Below are 19,925 nucleotides of genomic sequence, written 5' to 3' on the forward strand. Positions count from 1 at the left end.
TTATTGGTAGAGCTGTGACTTAAGTCCAGTCATTCTGAAAAGTAGATTTGAACCCTTACCCCAAAGATACTGAGCTGTTCATGTCCTCTGATATGGGGTTACCCCAACTAGATCTATGCTCCAAAGACAATAGAGAAAGAGGAAAAGGAACCACATGGGTGAAAATATTTAGATCATCTCTTTTTGTGTTGGCAAGGAGAAAACTAAGAGGTACCTATGAATGGAGAGGGAAGAGACTGGATGGCTAAACAAATTATGGTATATAAATAGAATGGAATACTATTGTGCAGTAATGACCAAAGGTATGGTTTCAAAGAAATTTAAGAAGACTTGTGTGAATTGATCCAGAGGTGAGAATAACTAGAACAATTTTTACAATATTCTTTTTTTCTTTTCCCCTTTTTCTTTTTTATTAAATTATACATATTTATGGAATAAAATAAGCATTTCCATAACTCTCAAGACACATTTTAAAGGATGTAAGAACTCTGATCAGCATGATGACAAACCACATTTCCAGAGGATTTATGATGAAGAATACTATCCAAATGCTTGAATGAGAATTAATATAAATTGCAGATATACATGAAAACGTATTTCACAAATATGCAGGCATTCAAAAAAATTCTAAAACTTGTCTTAATACATTTATACATATATATATATATATATACACACAGATATATATGTGTATATGATAAGGATATCATATGTAACGAAACCAACACAGGCATTTGTTTTACATGGTTGCATATTTGTTACAAGAGTTTTATTTTGTTTCATTCCTCCCCGCTTCCCCCCCCCAAACCCCCCCTCCCAGTGTGGGAGTAGGGTTAGCTGAGAAGGGAGAAATTATGTTTTTTGTTTTTGTTTTTGCAGGGCAATGAGGGTTAAGTGACTTGCCCAGGGTCACGGAAATTTAATTGAAAAAAAAAATAGTTCTCTTTGCCAAATCTTCAGCCAAAGGTTTTTGAGCCTGATTTAAAAACAAAAGAACTTTCAAGATATTATTATAAATTTTGGGTTCTTTTGCCCTTCATGCACAAATGTTCTTTACATGAATGGTAAGCATTGGTATATTGCATTCTTGTGAGGTGTTAATTATGTTTTGTTCACTCCATAGTAGCAGTGTATTCAATTTCTTGTCTTAATATACCTAGTGATAGTATTAGAAACAATGGAAAGTGATAATATCTCATCACTGACAACTGATAGGGCATCTTTGCTTTGCATAATTCTGGCTGCTCCTTCCATACAACAGTCTGCCTCCATCTCCCTTATTTGGAATGTGCTGTTCCAGATCATTATCTCTTGAAGTTCCTTCACTCCCTTCAAAGTTTAGTCCAAGTGCTGTCTTCTACAAGAGGTCTTTCCTGATCATCACATCTTCTAGTGACTGCCCACCAAACTACTTTACATCTACTTTGTATATTTTGCTATTCACTTATATTGGTATATGCATTTCTTTGATAGAATGTGAGTGATGAGACTGCTTTTTTAGTGTATGCCCAGTGCCTCCAGCAATGCTCACTATGTTGTAGGCATTTAATACATATTTATTGGTTAATTGATGTCTACCTTTATACCTTTCTTACCTAACACAGGACCTCACATTTAGTACATACTTCAGTAATTTTGAATTGAAATTAATTACTACTCATTAAAATCATAACACAATGGGGAAAAAGAAAGAACTTTGGGTTCCTCTGTGTTTTTCACAGAAAAGTTTTTCCCCTCTCCTCTATTCACATTTGTCTTGATCTCTTCTTAGAAACCTGCACTTGACAGCAGTCAGCCATCATTATCAAATGGAAAAGATAGAAATATATATGGTCATGAGCCTAACGTCATTTATATTATGTCTGAAGTTGTATGAAAGAGAACTCTGTGCTTATACTATTCTCAATAAGCTTATACGTGGAACTTACCTATCCTCCCTTGGAGCTGTGGTCTCGGGTCTCATTATTGCATTTGCTTCATCCTTAAAGGCTAACCCGAGTCTCTTGTTGCAGTTAAAGTCTGTTACCAGGGGCAGCTAGGTGGCCTGGTGGATAGAGCACCGACCCTGGAGTCAGGAATACCTGAGTTCAAATACGGCCTCAGACACTTAACACTTACTAGCTGTGTGTCCCTACACAAGTCACTTAACCCCAATTGCCTCACCAAAAAAAAAAATAAAAGTCTGTTACCTCTCCTCAGTTCAAATAAGTGCAGTTTTCTTAAACTCCTGCCTTTGAAGGGCACCATGATAGGTTCTGGAGATAGTGAGAGACAATAAAAAAACAGCTTCTGCCCTTAAGGAGCAACTTTTATGCTACTTGGTGGGGCGGGGGGGGGGGGGGCCCGTGTTGGACTTTCTAGACAGCCAGGAAATACATGATTCTCAGAAGAGGAGAAGAGCCTTAGAAAGAAGGGACACGAGGAAAGGCTTATTTTAGGAGGTAGGATATGACAATGCATTGCAGAAAAAAAAATGGATTTTAAGAGGTAGAGGTGGGGAGGGAATGCAGTCCAGTCTGGGGACCCATCTTTACTGAGGCATATAAGAAATGGGAGATAACGTGTCATATTTGGGGAATGGGTAGGCTAACTTGGCAGGAATATTGTGTGTGTGTTATGTTATATGAAATAAGCAAAAAAAAAAGGTGGGAGAGATGACAGAGTCGTGCACATTGTGGGGTAGAGTGTGAAATAAGGCTAGAAAGGGATGCTGGGAAAAGATTGTAGAAGACTTAGTACTAGGAGTCAGAGTTAGCATTCTGTGCTAAAGTCCCTAGGATTGCCCACATCCCACAGACTGTCCTTTTGAATTAGGTCTCAAACAGAGCACTGATGTTAACAAATGTCTAGCCCATTCTGAATATGGTGACTAATAGAGATTACTCAAGGCAAATCTATGAAGTCAGTCCGTTAATCTACAACCATGTATTAAGTGCTTACCATGTGCCAAACTTTGTGCTGAGCTCTGGGGATACAGAAAAGTACAAAACACAGTCCCTGCCCTTGAAGAACTCACATTCAAATTGGGGAGACAACATGCAAACACCTATACACACGTAGGATATATTACAGAATGATGGAAGGCAGTCTTAGTCATGGCAGTCTCACGTTAGATGATGGATGAGTTATTTTGATCAGCCGATTTGAGCTGAAATGAGTGTCTTTCTGTCTGATTTCTCCAAAAGCTGTTTGCATTTTAAAGAGGACCCTCCATGCTTTTGCCCAAAGCAAGGACTAATATGGAATTGGTAGGCTTTGGCAGAGACAGCTGGGGAGCTATTTTGGGGTCGGAGGGCCTTTCAGCATCCCTGAAATCACACTCAGCAGTCAGCTGCCTATCCTGCCCACTTGTCAAGCCATCCCTAGGCTAAGCTCACAGTTCGTATGTCATGTAATTAAACGTCTGGCCACATGGGATAGCTGAAGAGACGTGAACTTAGGATCTGTTGAGAATGGGAGCTCTGCCGCTTTCTAGCTATGCGCCTTAGACAAGTCAATTAACTTTTGAGCTTTGAGCCTTAGTAACCTCATCTGTAGAACAGGAATCAGGATACCTGGACAGCCTATTTCAAAGGGTCATTGTGAGGATCAGATGCACTAAGTACCATATAAACCTTAAATACTATAGTAATGAAAGACCGCAGTCTTAATCTTTATCTTTCATCTTTCCCCACTGCTGTAATACCCATAATGTTAACAGGAATAACAATAACAATATTTATAGAGAACTTTAAGGTTTACAAGGTCTTTCATGTATGTTATCTCCATTGATCTCAAAGCCCAAGGTCCACTATGCTGTCCTCCAAGTATCTCTGTCAATCATGAGATTAAACCAATCCTGTCTCCTTTTTTGTACCTTCATTTCCTCAAAATTGTATTTCTTCTTTGGAGTGAATGATCAGGCAACCTTCTTTATTAATAACAAAGATACTACTAATAATGAAGCATCCAGGTGGTATTGGACTTGGAGTTCAGAAGATCTGGGTTGGACTCCTATCTCAGACTCTTACTAATTGTGGGATTCTGGGTAAGTCCCTTGACCCTTATCAACCTTATTTTTCCCATGTGTAAAAAGGGGATAATCATAACTCTTTCCTCATGGTATTGTTCTGTGGTTCAGACCTGATGACATATAAAAAGTGCTTTGTTCAACATTATACAAATGTCAGCTATCACTATTAATAATAATAATTTAATAGCATATTTTAGTTTCCCTTCTGGAACTTATTCAAATGAGTGCTTTATCTTTTTTAATCCTGTAGTTTTCCTTTTTAAATATCAGGGCCTTGTATGAACATAGCTGCTTTTTCTCAGTCACAGTGCCCTTGATCATCATTGTGAAATATTTGGTTCAGTTTTTTCTCATGAAGTCAGTGAACATGCATGAGATGACACCTGTACTTTTCTCTCTTCATCAAGATTAGTCGGTTCTGTAGACAGGTCTCCAATTTACTCTATGGATGTGATCAATCCTCAGTTAATACTTGACTTTTCCATGAATTGAGCAATTTGGAAAGTATTTTAACTTGTCTAGGGCTGTTGGAGCAGAGATGAATGCCTGTCCTTAGCATTGGTGTTTTTGGATGGCTTGGGCCATAGTTTGATTTCTCTGTGTTACTATAGTTTACATTTTTTGCTAATGAGTAGTGTGGTATTCCTTTGTTTGGAAATAACTTGAACGTGGAACAGGGGTTTTAACCTTCTGTTTAAGCCGTGACAGTCTGGTGATTCTTGTGCCCCCTTCTCAGAATATTTTAAATGCATAAAATAAAATACACAGGATTACAAAGAAAACCCAGTTGTTATATCACGATTGTTGTCTACATATTAAAAAAAAATAAAAGCTCATAAACCTGGGGTTAAGAACTCCTAAAAGCTCCATTATTTCATTAGCACACAGTATTTCAACAGACACAAACCGTCACCATGGTATGCCTTAGTGGGAAGACTTTTTTTTGTTAGTTGTCAGGGCCAAAATAGATCATCTCCTGGCATCTTGCCTTAGGAGGGTGTGACTCCTTGAATTTAGGCACAGAGTTTTTGGGCAAAGAATGAACATTTAGAGTACCAACAGTTAGATAAATGTTTGTAGACAGTCTTTTAAAATCCACTCTTTATCTCCTTTTCTGCCATACTAATTCTTTTACTGTGAACAAATACAAGAGCCAGACAAGACTGAGGACCATTTTGTATGGGCCAGCGGGGCCAAGTAATTCATTACTTTATGGATAACTTTCTAGTCATTTGCCTTTTCTATATTTAGCTAGAATAGTGCTCAGAATTTTTGGTTTTTTGGATGGGGAAGGTGTCTGGGATTGAACTCAGTGCCTTTCAACACTGTAGAAGTGGCTATAATTTATGTTCTGTTGTCACATCATGTATGAATTAATCCCCAGTCACCTTCATTAATAATGAGGCATATCATTTTGAAATCTACTATTGAACAATCAGATCATAATATGATTAGAGAAAAGGTCAGAGTTGGAAGCTAAAACAGAAGCCAGATAGGGCCAAAATAGAAGAAAGGATGAGGGTAAGATGCTGAGTGTGACTAAAGCAGCTCTAATTTCATCTGTTGACTTTGAAAATGGACAAAACTAAAGACATAGGTAATTACTTGCATTTCTTAGAGAAATTTCTGATATAAAGTATATTCCACAAGCAAGCCGAAAGAGCTCAGAAATTCCTTCAGCCCAAAAATGCTTAGTCTGTTGGCCAAGTAGAGTGAAATAGCAGCCAAGAGCAATAATGGTCTAGAAGTCAAGTTCATTTTCCAGACATAGAGGAGAAAGACGGAAGATGAGGGACAGAATCTCCTCGGCCAAAGGTAAGAAGTAGTTGAAGGAGAATTGAGCTTGAAAGAAGATTCAACTGAAAAAGGCCATGGCCAAAAGCAATTTTAGATCAAGTGGAACGGAACGTCATTTTGTAAGTGCTTACCACAGGCCAACCATGGTGCTCAGTACTGGGAATAGAAATAACTAAATGAAATAAACCATGTCATCAAAGAACTTATATCCTAATCAGAGCAAAGATTTTATATCTTTATCTATCTATACATAGAGAGAGAGAGAGAAGGAGAAAGGATGACATAAAAATGAATAGAACTTTAAAGAAAGCTGTGGTATCATATTTTCATCAGCAACAAGGCTAGAACAACCATCTTTAGATTCTATCACCTCAGGACCTGAAACCTTGAATTCACTTGTTCTGCCATGCCCACACTAAAATTATACAAGATTCTGTGACAGATGCAGGGACATAACTCTGTTCTACGCTTGACTAAGTATTGACATCAAATGAAATGTAAATCAGGGAGAAGTGCTTACTTGAGGTGTTCATCATTGTCATGGGAGATGTCTTGCACAGAGTCCATACAAAAGTAGGATTCTCTATTGATGGCAAGTTTTTCTGTGTAGACTTACATCTGACATTGTACTAAATAGTATTCAGTCCTCAGAATAAAGTATCATTACTGAGATCCATGGACAGTCAAGCCAGCCACCCTGAAAAACTAAGTGTATGAAAAACATTTTAGCCAGAATGGGACAAACAGATGACCTGAGTGAGAATCTAGAAGATGTGAGTTCAAGTCCTCTCTTTTATCCCTACTAGTTGTGAAAATAAGTCACAACATTCTAGTCCACCAGGCAACTCTCTATGCCTATACTCACACATGAATTACTAGCCTATATCTGTTGAGAGAATTTCTGTACTGGAAATTTTCCTAAACTGATAAAATCACAAGTCTATCTCAATGCATATATCTATTCATATACATATTATAGAGAAAGAAACAAAGAGGATATATACATACATGGATATATTTTATATGTATCTGTGTATACATACACATACACATACCTATACACAGACACAAACTTTGAGTGTAAGCCTAGTGATTGGCTACAAATTTGATGGCTTAGGACTGCCCTAGCAAGGTTTGGAGGGGCTCACCATCACTTCGGCCAAAACTTGATGAATTTTTGGCTGTAACAGCTCTTGAAGTCCATCTATTAAGTTGTTGAAGAAATACAATTAGTGCCAGTGGAGAGATCAGTCACATGGCAAAAATGACAGACTAACTCACAAAGAACTGTAAGGATATTCTAGAGAGTAGCTGCATGTAGATAACGAACTGGAGGAGAAGAAAGAGATAAGGCTTGACTGCCACTGGAAAACTCTCTAGTGTTTTCACTGGCCCCAAACTGTTCACTGCTGCCAGAGCCTGTTCCTTTACCACTAATGGTTCTCCTAGTGATGATAGATAGCTGTGAATCATGGAAACTTTATTTCTTGGAAGATTTAAAATTATAAGTCACCTAAAGGACAAGGGAAAGACACATTGGGGGCATCAATAGATTCTAGTATATTGCTAGTGATTACTTGCTCATGACAAGGGAAATAAAAGACATCATTGTGGGCATGTATGAAAGGAAAGGGAGATGGGCTGGTCTTGTAGCAAGAGAAAATGATGAGGCAAAAGAAAGACAGCCTAAGTTGTGCAATGACACTCTTGGGATAGAGAATGAAATGAAAGGAAGACCTTGAGTCCTTTGGATGAATCTTCTGTGAAGGATTTATGGAAAGACATACCTGTGAATCACACAAAATGAGAAGCCACTGAGGACTTATGATCTGTTTTGAAACAAGGAGTTTGAGGACCAACGAAATCACTCTTTGCTTCAGATAAAATTACATCCTTGGTGCAGACTCCTTAAAGGAAGGAATGGCTGTTTCTGAGGGCTTGGCTCTTTTAGAAGAAAGGCAAAAATGACGCGTGCTTATTTCCTAAGACCTGATGTGTCTCAAAAGATTTGATATCATGGAGCAGAGTATGACTGTGTTTATTTAATCCCCTTTAGATACCATGGAGTTTCTCCCAGTATGCCAGACTTCTATTTACAGCTCTCTCTTTTAGTTAGCAAGGATTCACCTAGCACAGCAGTTCCCAAACTTTTGGTTTTTAGGAAACCTTTACACTCTTAAACGTTACTAAGTACCTCTCCCCACTAAACTTTTATATAGGTTGGTTATATCTTTTAATATTTACCACATAAAAATTAAAATCTAAAAAAAATCTAAAATATTATTGATTTATCTAAAAATAACTATAATTAATCCATTATATGTTTATCATAACACTTTTATGAAAAGTAACTATTTTTAAAAATAATGAGTAGTGGCATTGTTTTACACATTTGCACATCTCTTTTAATATCTGGCCTGACAGAAGAGAGCTGAATTCTCATATCTGCTTCTGCATTCACTCTGTTGTGATATTTTATTTGCAATATATGAAGAAAATTGGCCTTATACAGATATGTAGTTGGAAAATAGGCAAATAAAGTCTTACTATTGTGCAAATAGTTTTGACCTCACAGATTCCCTGAAAGGGTCTTGGGGACCTGAGGTATCCTTAGACCACACTTGGCAAACTATTGACGGATGGCATACTTTTTGATATTTTAAAGATGTGTCTTGATAGCTTGTAGAATGGCTCAGCCCATTCTGTGTTAGCAACATATCATTGACAAGATATACGGTATTCTTACTGCTTGGCTTCAATGCAAATAAAAATGTCAAGGGCACAATCAGTTTTTCAGTGGTAAGTAAACATACCTGATTCTTCATGGTATGAAGAAGGACCTGAATTGTCAAAGGTTGTACCTTTGAGACAATGGCTGGAAGCAATGACAAGGCAAAGTGGAATGGGTTGCCTGGAGTGGCAGTGAATTACATGCCATTGTGGGGTCTGCTAGCAATGGCTGGATAACTACTCATTAATGCACTGGATAACTACTCATTAATGCATTGTAAGGGGAATCTTTTCTGGTCTATGGGTTGGACTGAACAGCCACTGAGTCATTTCCAAATCAGATACTCTGTGATTGGGTGATAATGAAGCTTCCATCTGGCAAGCCTCACCATGTTGGACAGGTTTCTCACATGTGAGAAAGTACTGCTTGTCCTATTGCTTAAGGACTAGTCAGACTGAATTCCAATAGACTCATGTCAGAATTGTGACCAGTAATTGTTGATTTATTTGGTCGGGTAACTCATAAAAACCATTTACTAAGGCTGAGAGTGGTTGAAATTTCCATTAAGTGCAAGGCTCACTTCATAATGCCAAAATCAAGATATTTGAAGATCAAACATTGATGTTAGAAAAAAATATATACATATATGTACATATATGTATATGTGTATATACACACACACTAGGAAAAAAGGGACAGGGTTAACTCTGAAATTCTTATTTTTGCAATTTTTAGCAAATGAACTTTATATCTGAAAAATATTTTTGGTTTTCTTTTTAAAGAGGAACCAAAGGGGAACGATTGAAGTGAAAAGAAGTTTGGAGAGCACATTTAGAAATAAATTTTTAAAAATGTGAGTAATGTATTTGGGAGAAAACCGGTATAAGGTCATCTTTGAGGATGGTGATAGATTTTTAAAAAATGTCTCCACAAAGGATCAAACTCAAGAAGTTCTTACCTTTTCAGCAGGTAAAGTTTAGTTAGGACATCGACACCTGCCTGACAAAAGATGGTCTACAGGGACAAATTGCTAGAGATGACTTTCTTTCCAGCTGACGATTAAGAAGAAACTACCATTAATCTCAAAAGATATAAGCAAAGGATAAGTAGCCATAATTGACTGTTACAAGCCAGACTCAATTCTGAATGACACATTCCATGCTGGATTTAAGATACCAGAAAGTTTGAAACAATCAGGAGCTTAGGACAGGACATAGAATAATGAATTCTAAATTGAAAACGATAGAATATTCCTTTCACTATCCATAGACTCTTAGACCTGGAAGGAACATCAGAAACCAACTAGTTCAATCCTTTCCTAATAGGGATCCAAAATGGCTGCTTAACTCACTGCTTCTCAAGACATTCCATTCCACTCTTACCCAATTCTAAGTTGTTGGTGTTTTTTTTTTTTTTCTGTCAAGCTGAAACTGGTCACTCTGAAGCTTCCTTACATCGTTTCCATCTCTGTCTTCTGTTTTCCAGATATTTACTTTCATATTCTGCTATCATGCCCTGCTCCCCATCATTACCTCATAACCCAGTCTTCTACTTAAATGTTCCCACTGCCTTCAGGCAACTGATTCCTCAAATACCACGGTTTCGAATCCTACCCCCGATCCTTCCATGTGCTCTATTAGCTCAATGCCCTTCCCAGAATATGACACTCAGATCTGGACACTGGTACTAAAAGGTAGTGAACAGGAGGACCTCAACTCCCTTTGTCCTGAAAGCTACTTTGCGAAGAATCCAGCCTAAAGAGTCATTAGCTTTTAGGGTAGCTTCAGTTATCTCATTAACTTGTCTGGCTTACAGTCCCCTACAAAGCTATTTTCATATGTATGTGTTGCCTGGCTAATTCTCTCTTAGTGTTTGAGTGTGTGTGTTTTGAACTTGAGCAAAGGACTTTACATCTTTCACTGTTTAATTGTGTTAGAATTTAGCTCATTCGAACCCCAAAATCTTTCTAGCCTCAAATCTGTCACTTAGTCAGCTGTCTTTCCTAACTGCATAACCTGCAAATTTGATAGACATGTTGCCTTTATCCAAACTGGTGCTATAAAATGTTGAATAGGGTTTAGGGTGGCTTCTGGGGGGCAGTCTCTTAAACTTCCCTTCAGGTTTCCAATAATAATTGAATCAGTTCTGAAGACACCCAAATAAACATACCAAGTAGTAAAGACCTCATTAGAAGTTTTATCAAATGCTTTGTTTAAACCAAGATTTTGGCTTTTCCTTATCTTACTGATATGATACTATCAGAAATGGAAATGTAGTTAGTTTGGCTTGACATTCCTTTGAAGAACTCAAAGTAGCTTATAATCACTAGAAATTTCCATTAAGTATGTATTATAGAGGGGCAGCTAGGTGGTGCAGTGGATAAAGCACCAGCACTGGATTCAGGAGGACCTGAGTTCAAATTCAGCCTCAGAAACTTGACACTAGCTGTGTGACCCTGGGCAAGTCACTTAACCCTCATTGCACCGCAGGGGAGAAAAAGAATGTATTATGAAATTTCATTGGGAAGTAAAAGTTTAGTTCACCAGACTAAAGTTTAAAGGACGTATTTTTGAAAATCAGGATCATCGCCAATCAATCTACTGTTCTGTAGAACACTAATTTACTGTTCTGTAGCTAGCTCCTCCTTATTTTGAGTATTCTCCCCCACCCCCAGAAAACCAAAGAACCCAAAATTTTAAAAAAATAATTGCTGAAAGATCAACTTTTCCACAAAAGCAGCTAAGTAACAATCTATTTCTTTTATTATAGTAAAAGTATCCCTAAACTAGAACTAGAAAAACAAATACTCAAGATTTTCAACATTACAGGCATAAAGACAAAGGCCCATAGACCAGTACAGCCATTTCACTAAACAGCTGTTTACATCAAGCCCCCAAAAGACAGTCAGTACAAATGACTGATCTCTGTAGCTTCTGGCTATCTATGCTAATTGGAGTGTTTTGTCACTTAACATTAAGGCTGTCAAAGGAACAGAACTGTCAGAATTGAAGCAGCTTTGTCAATTCTCCCTGTAAACACCGCGCAGTCCGTTGCAGCGGGTTCGCTATTGCACCCACTAGTGGCGATTCCGAGCAGGGCTCAAACGCTGCTTGTAACTTTCTGCCACAACAAGAGTAGTGCGGAAGCAGGCCTGGGTCCACTTCGAGGCAAACAGGCCTGCAAAGTCCTATCTCCATGTGCAGGGCTGGCCAGGCCAGCGAGCAGTCCCTCCTCGAGGCCCCTCCTAAGCGGCTCTCCGGTGGTACTCGGGCGGGGCCACCCCGTAGTCCCCGGCCCTGAACAGTGCGGCCGCGTTCTCCGCCAGGTAGGTGAGGAAGTCCTGCAGGTGGCCCAGCAGCAGGGCCAGGCTGTGCTCGTCCATCGGCGTGTGGGCCAGCATGGCCCCCAGGCGCACGAAGAGCCGCAGCAGGTGGGGCGCGCCGTAGATCTGGGACATGGGCATGTCGGGGTGCTGGGCCAGGATCTCGGCGTACTGCGGCCTCTCGAACTTGTAGAGCAGCTGGGTGCCCAGCATCACGTTGAAGTACTCCTTGATGCCGGCCACCACCTCCGGGACAGCGCAGTCCTGGCGGCCTGGGCTGGGCGCCTTGGTGCGGGCATAGTCCTCCAGGATGGTGTTCACGGTTGTCTGCGCCGGCAGGTCGAAGAGCTGGTTCTGTTTGGTGACCAGGTCCCAGTCGTCCACGAGCCAGGGCTTCAGCTGCTCGGGGATCTCCACCTTGACCTCCGTGCGGATCCCGGCTACCTCCTCACTCTCCCCTGTGGGGTCCACTAGGACCCTCTTCCTGCGTGGGGGCGGGGGTGCCTCGCTGCTGCTGCCGCCGCCGCCGCCTCCCTCGCCCTCACCGCCCAGGGGCTCCTGCGGGTCCCTCCAGGCCCGCGGCCCGCTCTTCTGCTGCAAGCCCGGGCCCGGGATCTTGCGCGCTCGGAGGCCGCCACGCGCCTTGGCCCCGGCCCGCTGCGCCTGGTGCGCCCGCAGCAGCTCGCTCTGGCGCGCCACGTTGGCCTCCGAGTACTCGAGGACGCGGCTCTCGGGCACCCACTCGTCCCAGTTCTTGTTCCAGCCCGTGTAGTGGACCAGGTACATGACCGAGCCGGCCTCGGCTTCAGCCTCCGCCTCCAGCTCGGCCGCCACCTCAGCCACCCGCACGCACTTGGCCTCGTAGAGCAGCGAGCCGTGGAGGCACAGCAGCCGCTGCCCCGCCTGGAACTGGGCTTTCGGGGCCCCCGCCTGCGACTGCGGCCTGTTCTTCCTGGAAACCTTGGGCGACATCACGGAGCACACGACCGCTGCTGCCACCCCGAGGCCCAGGGCTGTCGTCTGGCTAGGCCGCGGCTTCCACCCACAGAACCACCAGCCCGACTTGCTCCCGACCTGGTCCAGTCAACGGCTGCTGCTATGGCTGCAACCACGCAGGCGCAGAGGGCTCCTCGATGTCCCAGGACCCCACTGCGCAGGCCCCAGAAGAATGGGAACCAATGGCTGCACAGATTGCATGCCCCTCCCCCCTTCCCATGCCCAGATGCAGCCACGCCCATGGCATGAGAATTTCCCTAGGAACGCTGTGCAGGTGCCTCCAAGTCTGGCCAGTCACAGCCCACCCACTAGCAGCTGCCTCCATGTGCCTAGACCTAGCATCAGGAGGGACTTAAAAGCATGCTGGCCAATGGCAACTCCTGACTCAACTTGTGACTGCTGCACAGCCCACTTGTCACAACCCAAGTGGTGGCTTGTGTTGCTTTCGCAGTCAAAACAGCGTGTGTCATTGCACGGGGACTTAGAAGTTGTTACAATTGAACTGGTGGCAGCCTCTGCCAGAACAGATGTTCTGGCCGTGGTACGAAGCTCTCTGTGTCCCAACCAGGGTGGCCGCTGTCACAGGAACAGTCAAAGTGGTCTGACCGTTCTTTGCATTTCTGCTGCCACCTGTGCCACTGCTAAGAAAGCAGCCTTCCTGCAGCAGCCCCAGCAGCCGCCACCAAGCTCTGTGTAAGAGCAGAGGTGGATGGAACCACCACCCAGCAGGTGTCCCTCCTGCTCTGCCCTGAGTAGGGATCAGAGAAAACCAGGATGAGGCTAGCGGAGAGCAGCCCTTGGACAATGGGCCGCCAGGATGTAGAGTCCACATTCCCCTGATTCTCAGAGCAGCTGGGTTCCCACAAGTGTCTTCTGCCTAAACCCCTTTCCAATGGGCTGTCCCAAAAGTCTTGATGTGATTAACTTAAAACTACACTCAGACTTTTGGTACACCCTGCATATACTTCAAAATCCTTCCCCTGTTTTCACCTCCTAAAACTGGAATGTAAACTCATTGTGAGAGGAGGGATTTTTTTCTTAATTTGGACTGGTATGGCCAGAGCCTAGCTCAGTTCTTGAACCATAGTAGGTCTTTATAAATACTTGACTTTGGCCAGGTCGCTTTCACCAGCATTAACGGAAGTGGACTAGTCGTTTTATCTCAGTTTAGACTAGTACACTAATGTTTCGAGAGAGAAAACCAAGAGATTGCCTTGATTGTCTTATTCTACGAATCCTTCTGAACAAGTCACTGTTTCTCCTGTTTCTACTTGGATGTCAATTAGACAGCTTGACGGAGTCTGTTGAATGCTAGAATTAGAGGTAGGTAGAGCTGAATTTGAATACCAGACACTAGATGTTTGATTCTAGGTGTTTTACTTGGCCTCTCTCATTCTCAGCCTCCTCATCTATATAACAGGAGTAACAATAGCACTTTCCTCCTAGGATTGCTAAGAGAAAAAATGAAATAGCATATGTAAGGCACATTGTAAGTCTTAAAGCCCTATATGGTAGATATTATTCCTTATAATTTCATGGGTGTTGGAGCTTCCCTCCTACTGTATTAACCATAAGCCTTCTATACCCTCTCATTCTGCACAGTTACCCCATAAAACCTCTATTAAGAATCTATCGACATTCTTATCCCTCCCACCTCCATCTACCCACCTCTATACCCCAGCACATAAAGAACTCAGGATGCCAACCTCTCATATGTGCTTTGTGACTGGCTTCACTGAAAACATTTATTCTTAACTAGAGCTTAATTATAGTGACACTTCACTTTTGAAAAAGCTATAGCATTCACTTTTTATATTAAATCTTTTAAATAGTCATCTACAGCATTTCCCCTGGTCATATCTACAGTATATATTATTGCCTTTGAATTAATTAATCTGTGTTAGATAGATATAAAATTTAATATCTCTGTGATCTTGGGCAAGCTCCATATTCTTTGTGTGCCTCAGTATCCTTATTTGTAAAATGCAGGGGGTTGGGCTAGAAGACTTATAAGAATCTCCTGAGATCCAAATACTATGATAATTTAATTTTTGTTGGAAGTCCAACTGTTCAACGCTTAATTATATATTGGAATATTTCTCAAAAATTTCTTGGTGAGACTCTAGAACAATACTTCCCACTTCCATGAAGAATTTGGAAATGTTACAAGCCCACACTAGCTTTTGACAAATCTACTAAAGATGCTATTAAACCCGCTTTTTATCATTTCAGAAATGTAGCTCGAATCAAGTCCTGGGCGACTCCTGTGGATGTGGAAATTGTTTTCTATATCTTGGTCGCATACAGATTGGATTAATGTAATTCTCTGTTTGTACCTTCGTCCATATCATCATTGTGGAAATTGCAACACGCTTGGGTTGTGGTAATAAGTATGATCCACAGTTCTCCTGGGATAGTGAAAGATCTCACCAATACTGAAGTCTCTCTATTGACTTCTTGTTCTTCACTGACTTGAATTTGAAATTGAGGATTTGTCTGTCTGTTGAGACTTAAATAATATGTTCACACAGAATAATTTGTTCAGTTGCAGAACTAAAACAATATGTCAGTTTTCAATCCTCATGGATAGTCGATCCCTGGACCACTGAGTACATGTGGCAGGACTTCATAGAATAAAGCAAATATGACCTCATTTTAGACATTGGCTGAAACATTCTCCCTTCTACTTTCCCCCCACCAATCAAACCTTACTAAAACTGCCAGTGAATATAGAATTTGACAAATTTGAATTTCACACTCCTGTCCCCCTTTTTTGTACCCCCCCCCCCGACCCCGGTAGTATTGCTGATGAGTAATGAAAGAACCCAAACAGGTATGACAGAATAGGAGGTTGCTGAAGTACCTGAACATAGTTGCCATACTCACTGTCAGACTCCAGGGAAATGGGGTCTGACAGAAAAAAATGATCAGTAGCTGTATTTGTCTTACGTTTAATGCCTTGGGAATATCAGAAGGGAAAAAAAGCATTAATTATGCACCCAGCATCCAACACTATGCACTATGCTAAGTATTTTATAAATGTTATTTTAATTGATCCTTACAAAAACCCTGGGATGCAGGCGCTACTATTATTTCCATTTGACAGCTGAAGAAATTAAGACAGTTGAATATTAAGTGACTTGCCCAGGGTTACACATCTAGTTATGTCTTAAAGCAAATTTGAACTCAGGTCTTTCTGACTCTAGGGCCCAGACTCTATCCATCGCTCTGTATAGATGTTGCTGAATTGATGACAAAGATCTGGGTAAATTATCCGGTTTATAAATTTGGAATCACTCTTGCCTCCTTCATCCAGTCATTTGCCAAGTTTCTATAAGATCTCTTATCTTTCCCCTTCTTCCATCTTCGAGTAAAAGTTTGAGTCAGGACAAACTGGTTTCAAACCCTTTCTTAGGCACCTAAACTATTTGATTGACTCTGGGCAATCAGTCTATCCAATAGCTTAGTTTCAGTTTCTTCACCTATAAAGGGATGATGATAGCAGGGTTGTGTTTTGTACCTATTTGAGTACTCTGTAGATGCCAGTTATTAATTAATTGGTTAATTAAATGCTTTTTTAAAATAGCCCTAGTCCAAATTGTCTCCTCTCACATATCCTATTATATTAATCTTCTAATCGGTCCCTTCTCTTTCAAATCCATCCTCTACATGAGTGACAAAACAATTTTCCCAAGGCACAGGACTCACTGTGTCACTCTCATGCCCAAGAAAATGCAATGCTTTCCTTTTGCCCCTAAAATACAAACTCTTTAGCATTTCTTAGTGTTTAAGGCCATTCACAGTTTGGCTTCTACCCAACTTCTGAGCCCTATTTTATATTATTCTCTTTAATAAATTTTATATCCCAGACAAACTGACTTATTTGCCATTCCCTGAATGGCATTCCCTCTCACTTAGACTTTGCATAGGATACCCTCACCTCTGCCTCTTAGCATCTCCAGCTTTTTAAAGCCTCAACAGAAAAGGGAAACCTTCTCTGATTACCTGGTGGTGAATGTTTTATCTTTCCTCAAATTGCTTTATGTTTACCCATCTGTGTATACATTCTATCACCCTCAGTAAAATTTAAGGAATCTATGGACAGACATTATTTAATTTCCATCTTTATTCCCAGCACTAGGCACAGACCTTACATACAGTGGACAAGAATTATTAAGAAATCATTCTTAAGTTGAATTGCACTATTCTATCTGGGTCTTTTGTTTGTATATGTAAGGTCTGAATTTGTCATGTACAAACAGAAGACCTGAATAGAACCTGACAAGAAAGGAAAATGACCAAGAGCTAATCTTACCCTGTGTTTAACTTTTATTTTATTCTATAACTCCTCCATCAAAAGAAATTTAGAATACTAAATGATCAGATATTTTTACTGCAGAACTGAATCATTCTTTTCACACATTTAATGAGATATCATGGTGTCATAAAGACATATTTTTCTCCTAGAAGGTAAAATGGAAGGCATTATCCAAAATTATAGAATAATAACAATAGTCATATATATATGTAACAGTTTGTGGTTTGTTTAATTTTCACAATTTGCTCTTTTTGTAGATGAGAAAACTGTGTTTTAAAGGGGTTCAATAACTTGCTCAAGTACATACAATTAGCCAGTGACCAAGCTTTTTAATCCTGCATGGTTTGGAATGCTTATTTATGCATATTCCATCCACACTGTGTTTCATTATTTGTTTCCGTGTGTATTCTCTGGCAAAAATTCATCTTAAACTTTGCCTTTGCCATTAATATCCTGGAAGAAAAAAACCCTGCTAATATTGTATTATGGTGAGTTTGCTGGTGAAGCAAGAAAAATCCATCTTTAAATTGAAGTGACATATAATTGATTAAAATTCTTTGATGTCTTCTGCACACCATCTACTCTGTGCTGTTAATGCATCACCTGCCTCCCGGAATAACGTTATATCTCTTCTTTAAATGATTTTCCTCCCAATCTTACAAAATGGAATCATTCATTTCTATGGTAGCAGGATATGCTTTATTAGAAAGGGAAATTGTGGCACATTTTAGTTCATAAAATTTTGTTTCCCTTTTTATTAGTAATATTAAATGTGAGAGTTTCTATCCCCTTAACTTTGAATGCCGTTGTAGACATGTCCATCAACAGGCACCAAAGTAGTCGTTTGAACCTGAACAGACTCAACCTGTCATTAGTGGAAGCCATTCCCTCTTTATGTAACAGGATTAATATGGTGTGGTACTTACAATCTTGGACTCCAAAAAACCACTCGCATCTGCTTTTTATTCAAAGAATCTTGGAAGTGAGCCAGGTTTATGTAGTGCTCGAGCCCATTGCTTACGTATTTGACAGTAACATCTGGCAGCACAGATGCTGAATTCTAGAGAGCCATAATTATTTTGAGAGGAGGAAGCCAGTGTCTCACGCAGTTATTATCATGCTTCTACTGCAGGTACTAGAAAGAAGGGATCATTTTTACTTTCCTGACAGCATATGTTTTCACAACTTTAGAGATGAGATTTCTTGATGATGTACAACACTGAGATTAAGAATCATTATACGTTTTTAAGCAGGAGGAAGGTTAAAAAGAGCATCAAGGTTGTGAATGAAAATGTTTTGTTGTCCAAATGCCAGTCCAAAAGCTATTGAGTGTGATGCCAAGGTATGCAGGATAGCCTGTTATAAGGAGAAGCTGATGACAACAATGTCTCTTGGTTTCACACTATGTCCCGGAGATACTCATAAATAAGACTGTCACATTTGGTACCAATGAAAGGAGTTTACTGTAGGTTTGTTTATCTCTGCTGTGAAGATTTTCTCTTCTCCATCCCTCTCTCAGACAGATTATTATTCGAAAGAAGATGACAGGTGCCACCACGTGTCTGAGAGCTTGTGTTTGAGAGGGAATATTGTATGTGCTCGGAATGCACCAACAGTAATAATGGGCATGTTTCCCTTTTGGAACCTTGCTGTCTTAGCATGTAATAGGAAACTTGCATTTGTAGTTCAGTAGAGTAGCAACAGAGATGAATAACCAGCTGAAATTTCTTCCCATTACCGATTCACAAAGGGCCAAGAATAGGTTATTTTAAGGAAGCATTAAGAGGAGTAGGGTGTAACGTTCACATGTTGCAGTTCTTCCTACTCCAGGTGCATGGCACCGTGGGCTTTAAGAATTGTGATTAGTAAACCCCAAGATGGAGGTCCTATGTGGAGAATAATTGTTCCTTCAACATCGGTTGTAGTCTGTAGTGAGGGCCATGTGATCTTCCTCCATCTACCATTTCATCTTGTAGATGTCGGTGGAAGGCTTCGTATCTATTAGAATATTTGAAGAAAGAACCACAAAGCTCATCTGGAAATGGGAGACCTCGGTTAGGACTCTGTGGAAGGATCCTGGATACTTATTCATCCTATAGTTATGGTGGACAACTCAATCACACTGATAACTGGTTGTATTTTACTTCTGTTCGGGGCTGTCGTCACCAGACTACTCAAAGGAATAGAATAAACAGGCATATTTTCAGCAAATTCACTGTAACACTTTTGCAGTATGCAGAGATTGCATGGAGAAAGAGGAAAGGAATAAACATTTGTTACTCAATTGTACTTAATAATATATAGATTTTTAGATTTAAAATAAGGTACATAATTTATAATACCAATTTTTGGGTTCTTTATTCACCTAAAATTCCTTAGATAAATGCTTTTACTACCACAGTGAAAATAATATTCATAAAATGTTCTTGCATGTATAAAGATACTCGTTTGTGGCTAAAATAAAAGTATGCGTAAGTATGATGAATCTGTCCCTCACTGCCTAAAGGATAGGTATGTTACACTTCACTCTTCCCTCAGGGATATTTGGTATGATTAGGGTTTTTTGGGGGGAGTCTCTCATTTCTGTCATTGGTTCAACGCCCCAATTTAAGGGGGCTCCAGGACCCCAGTTCCATTTGACTACTTAATTGTCAGTTAACCAGCATTTACTAGTTTCTTCAGTTGGTAACTGGAAAGGATAACATTACTAAGTACACAGTTTCATATACAAACAGCATTCCTTCCTATA

At 40.4% G+C, this 19,925-nt stretch overlaps 2 protein-coding genes across 2 annotated transcripts in view; one reads left to right on the top strand and one right to left on the bottom strand.

Annotated features, from left to right (window-relative positions):
* Positions 1-19,925, top strand: part of NAALADL2 (N-acetylated alpha-linked acidic dipeptidase like 2) — a 1,062,489-nt gene that overhangs the window by 316,155 nt on the left and 726,409 nt on the right. The window lies entirely within an intron of this gene.
* On the bottom strand, positions 11,785-12,834 carry LOC122745925 (mortality factor 4-like protein 1). Its single transcript, XM_043991383.1, has one exon. It carries the CDS (start codon positions 12,832-12,834, stop codon positions 11,785-11,787), a length of 1,050 nt encoding a protein of 349 aa, XP_043847318.1.

Source organism: Dromiciops gliroides, chromosome 3 (genome assembly GCF_019393635.1).
Source record: "Dromiciops gliroides isolate mDroGli1 chromosome 3, mDroGli1.pri, whole genome shotgun sequence".
NCBI lineage: Eukaryota > Metazoa > Chordata > Mammalia > Microbiotheria > Microbiotheriidae > Dromiciops > Dromiciops gliroides.

What these genes read in the sequence shown, in the direction of transcription:
- LOC122745925 (XM_043991383.1), bottom strand. Translation starts at nt 12,834, where the DNA reads ATGTCGCCCAAGGTTTCCAGGAAGAACAGGCCGCAGTCGCAGGCGGGG.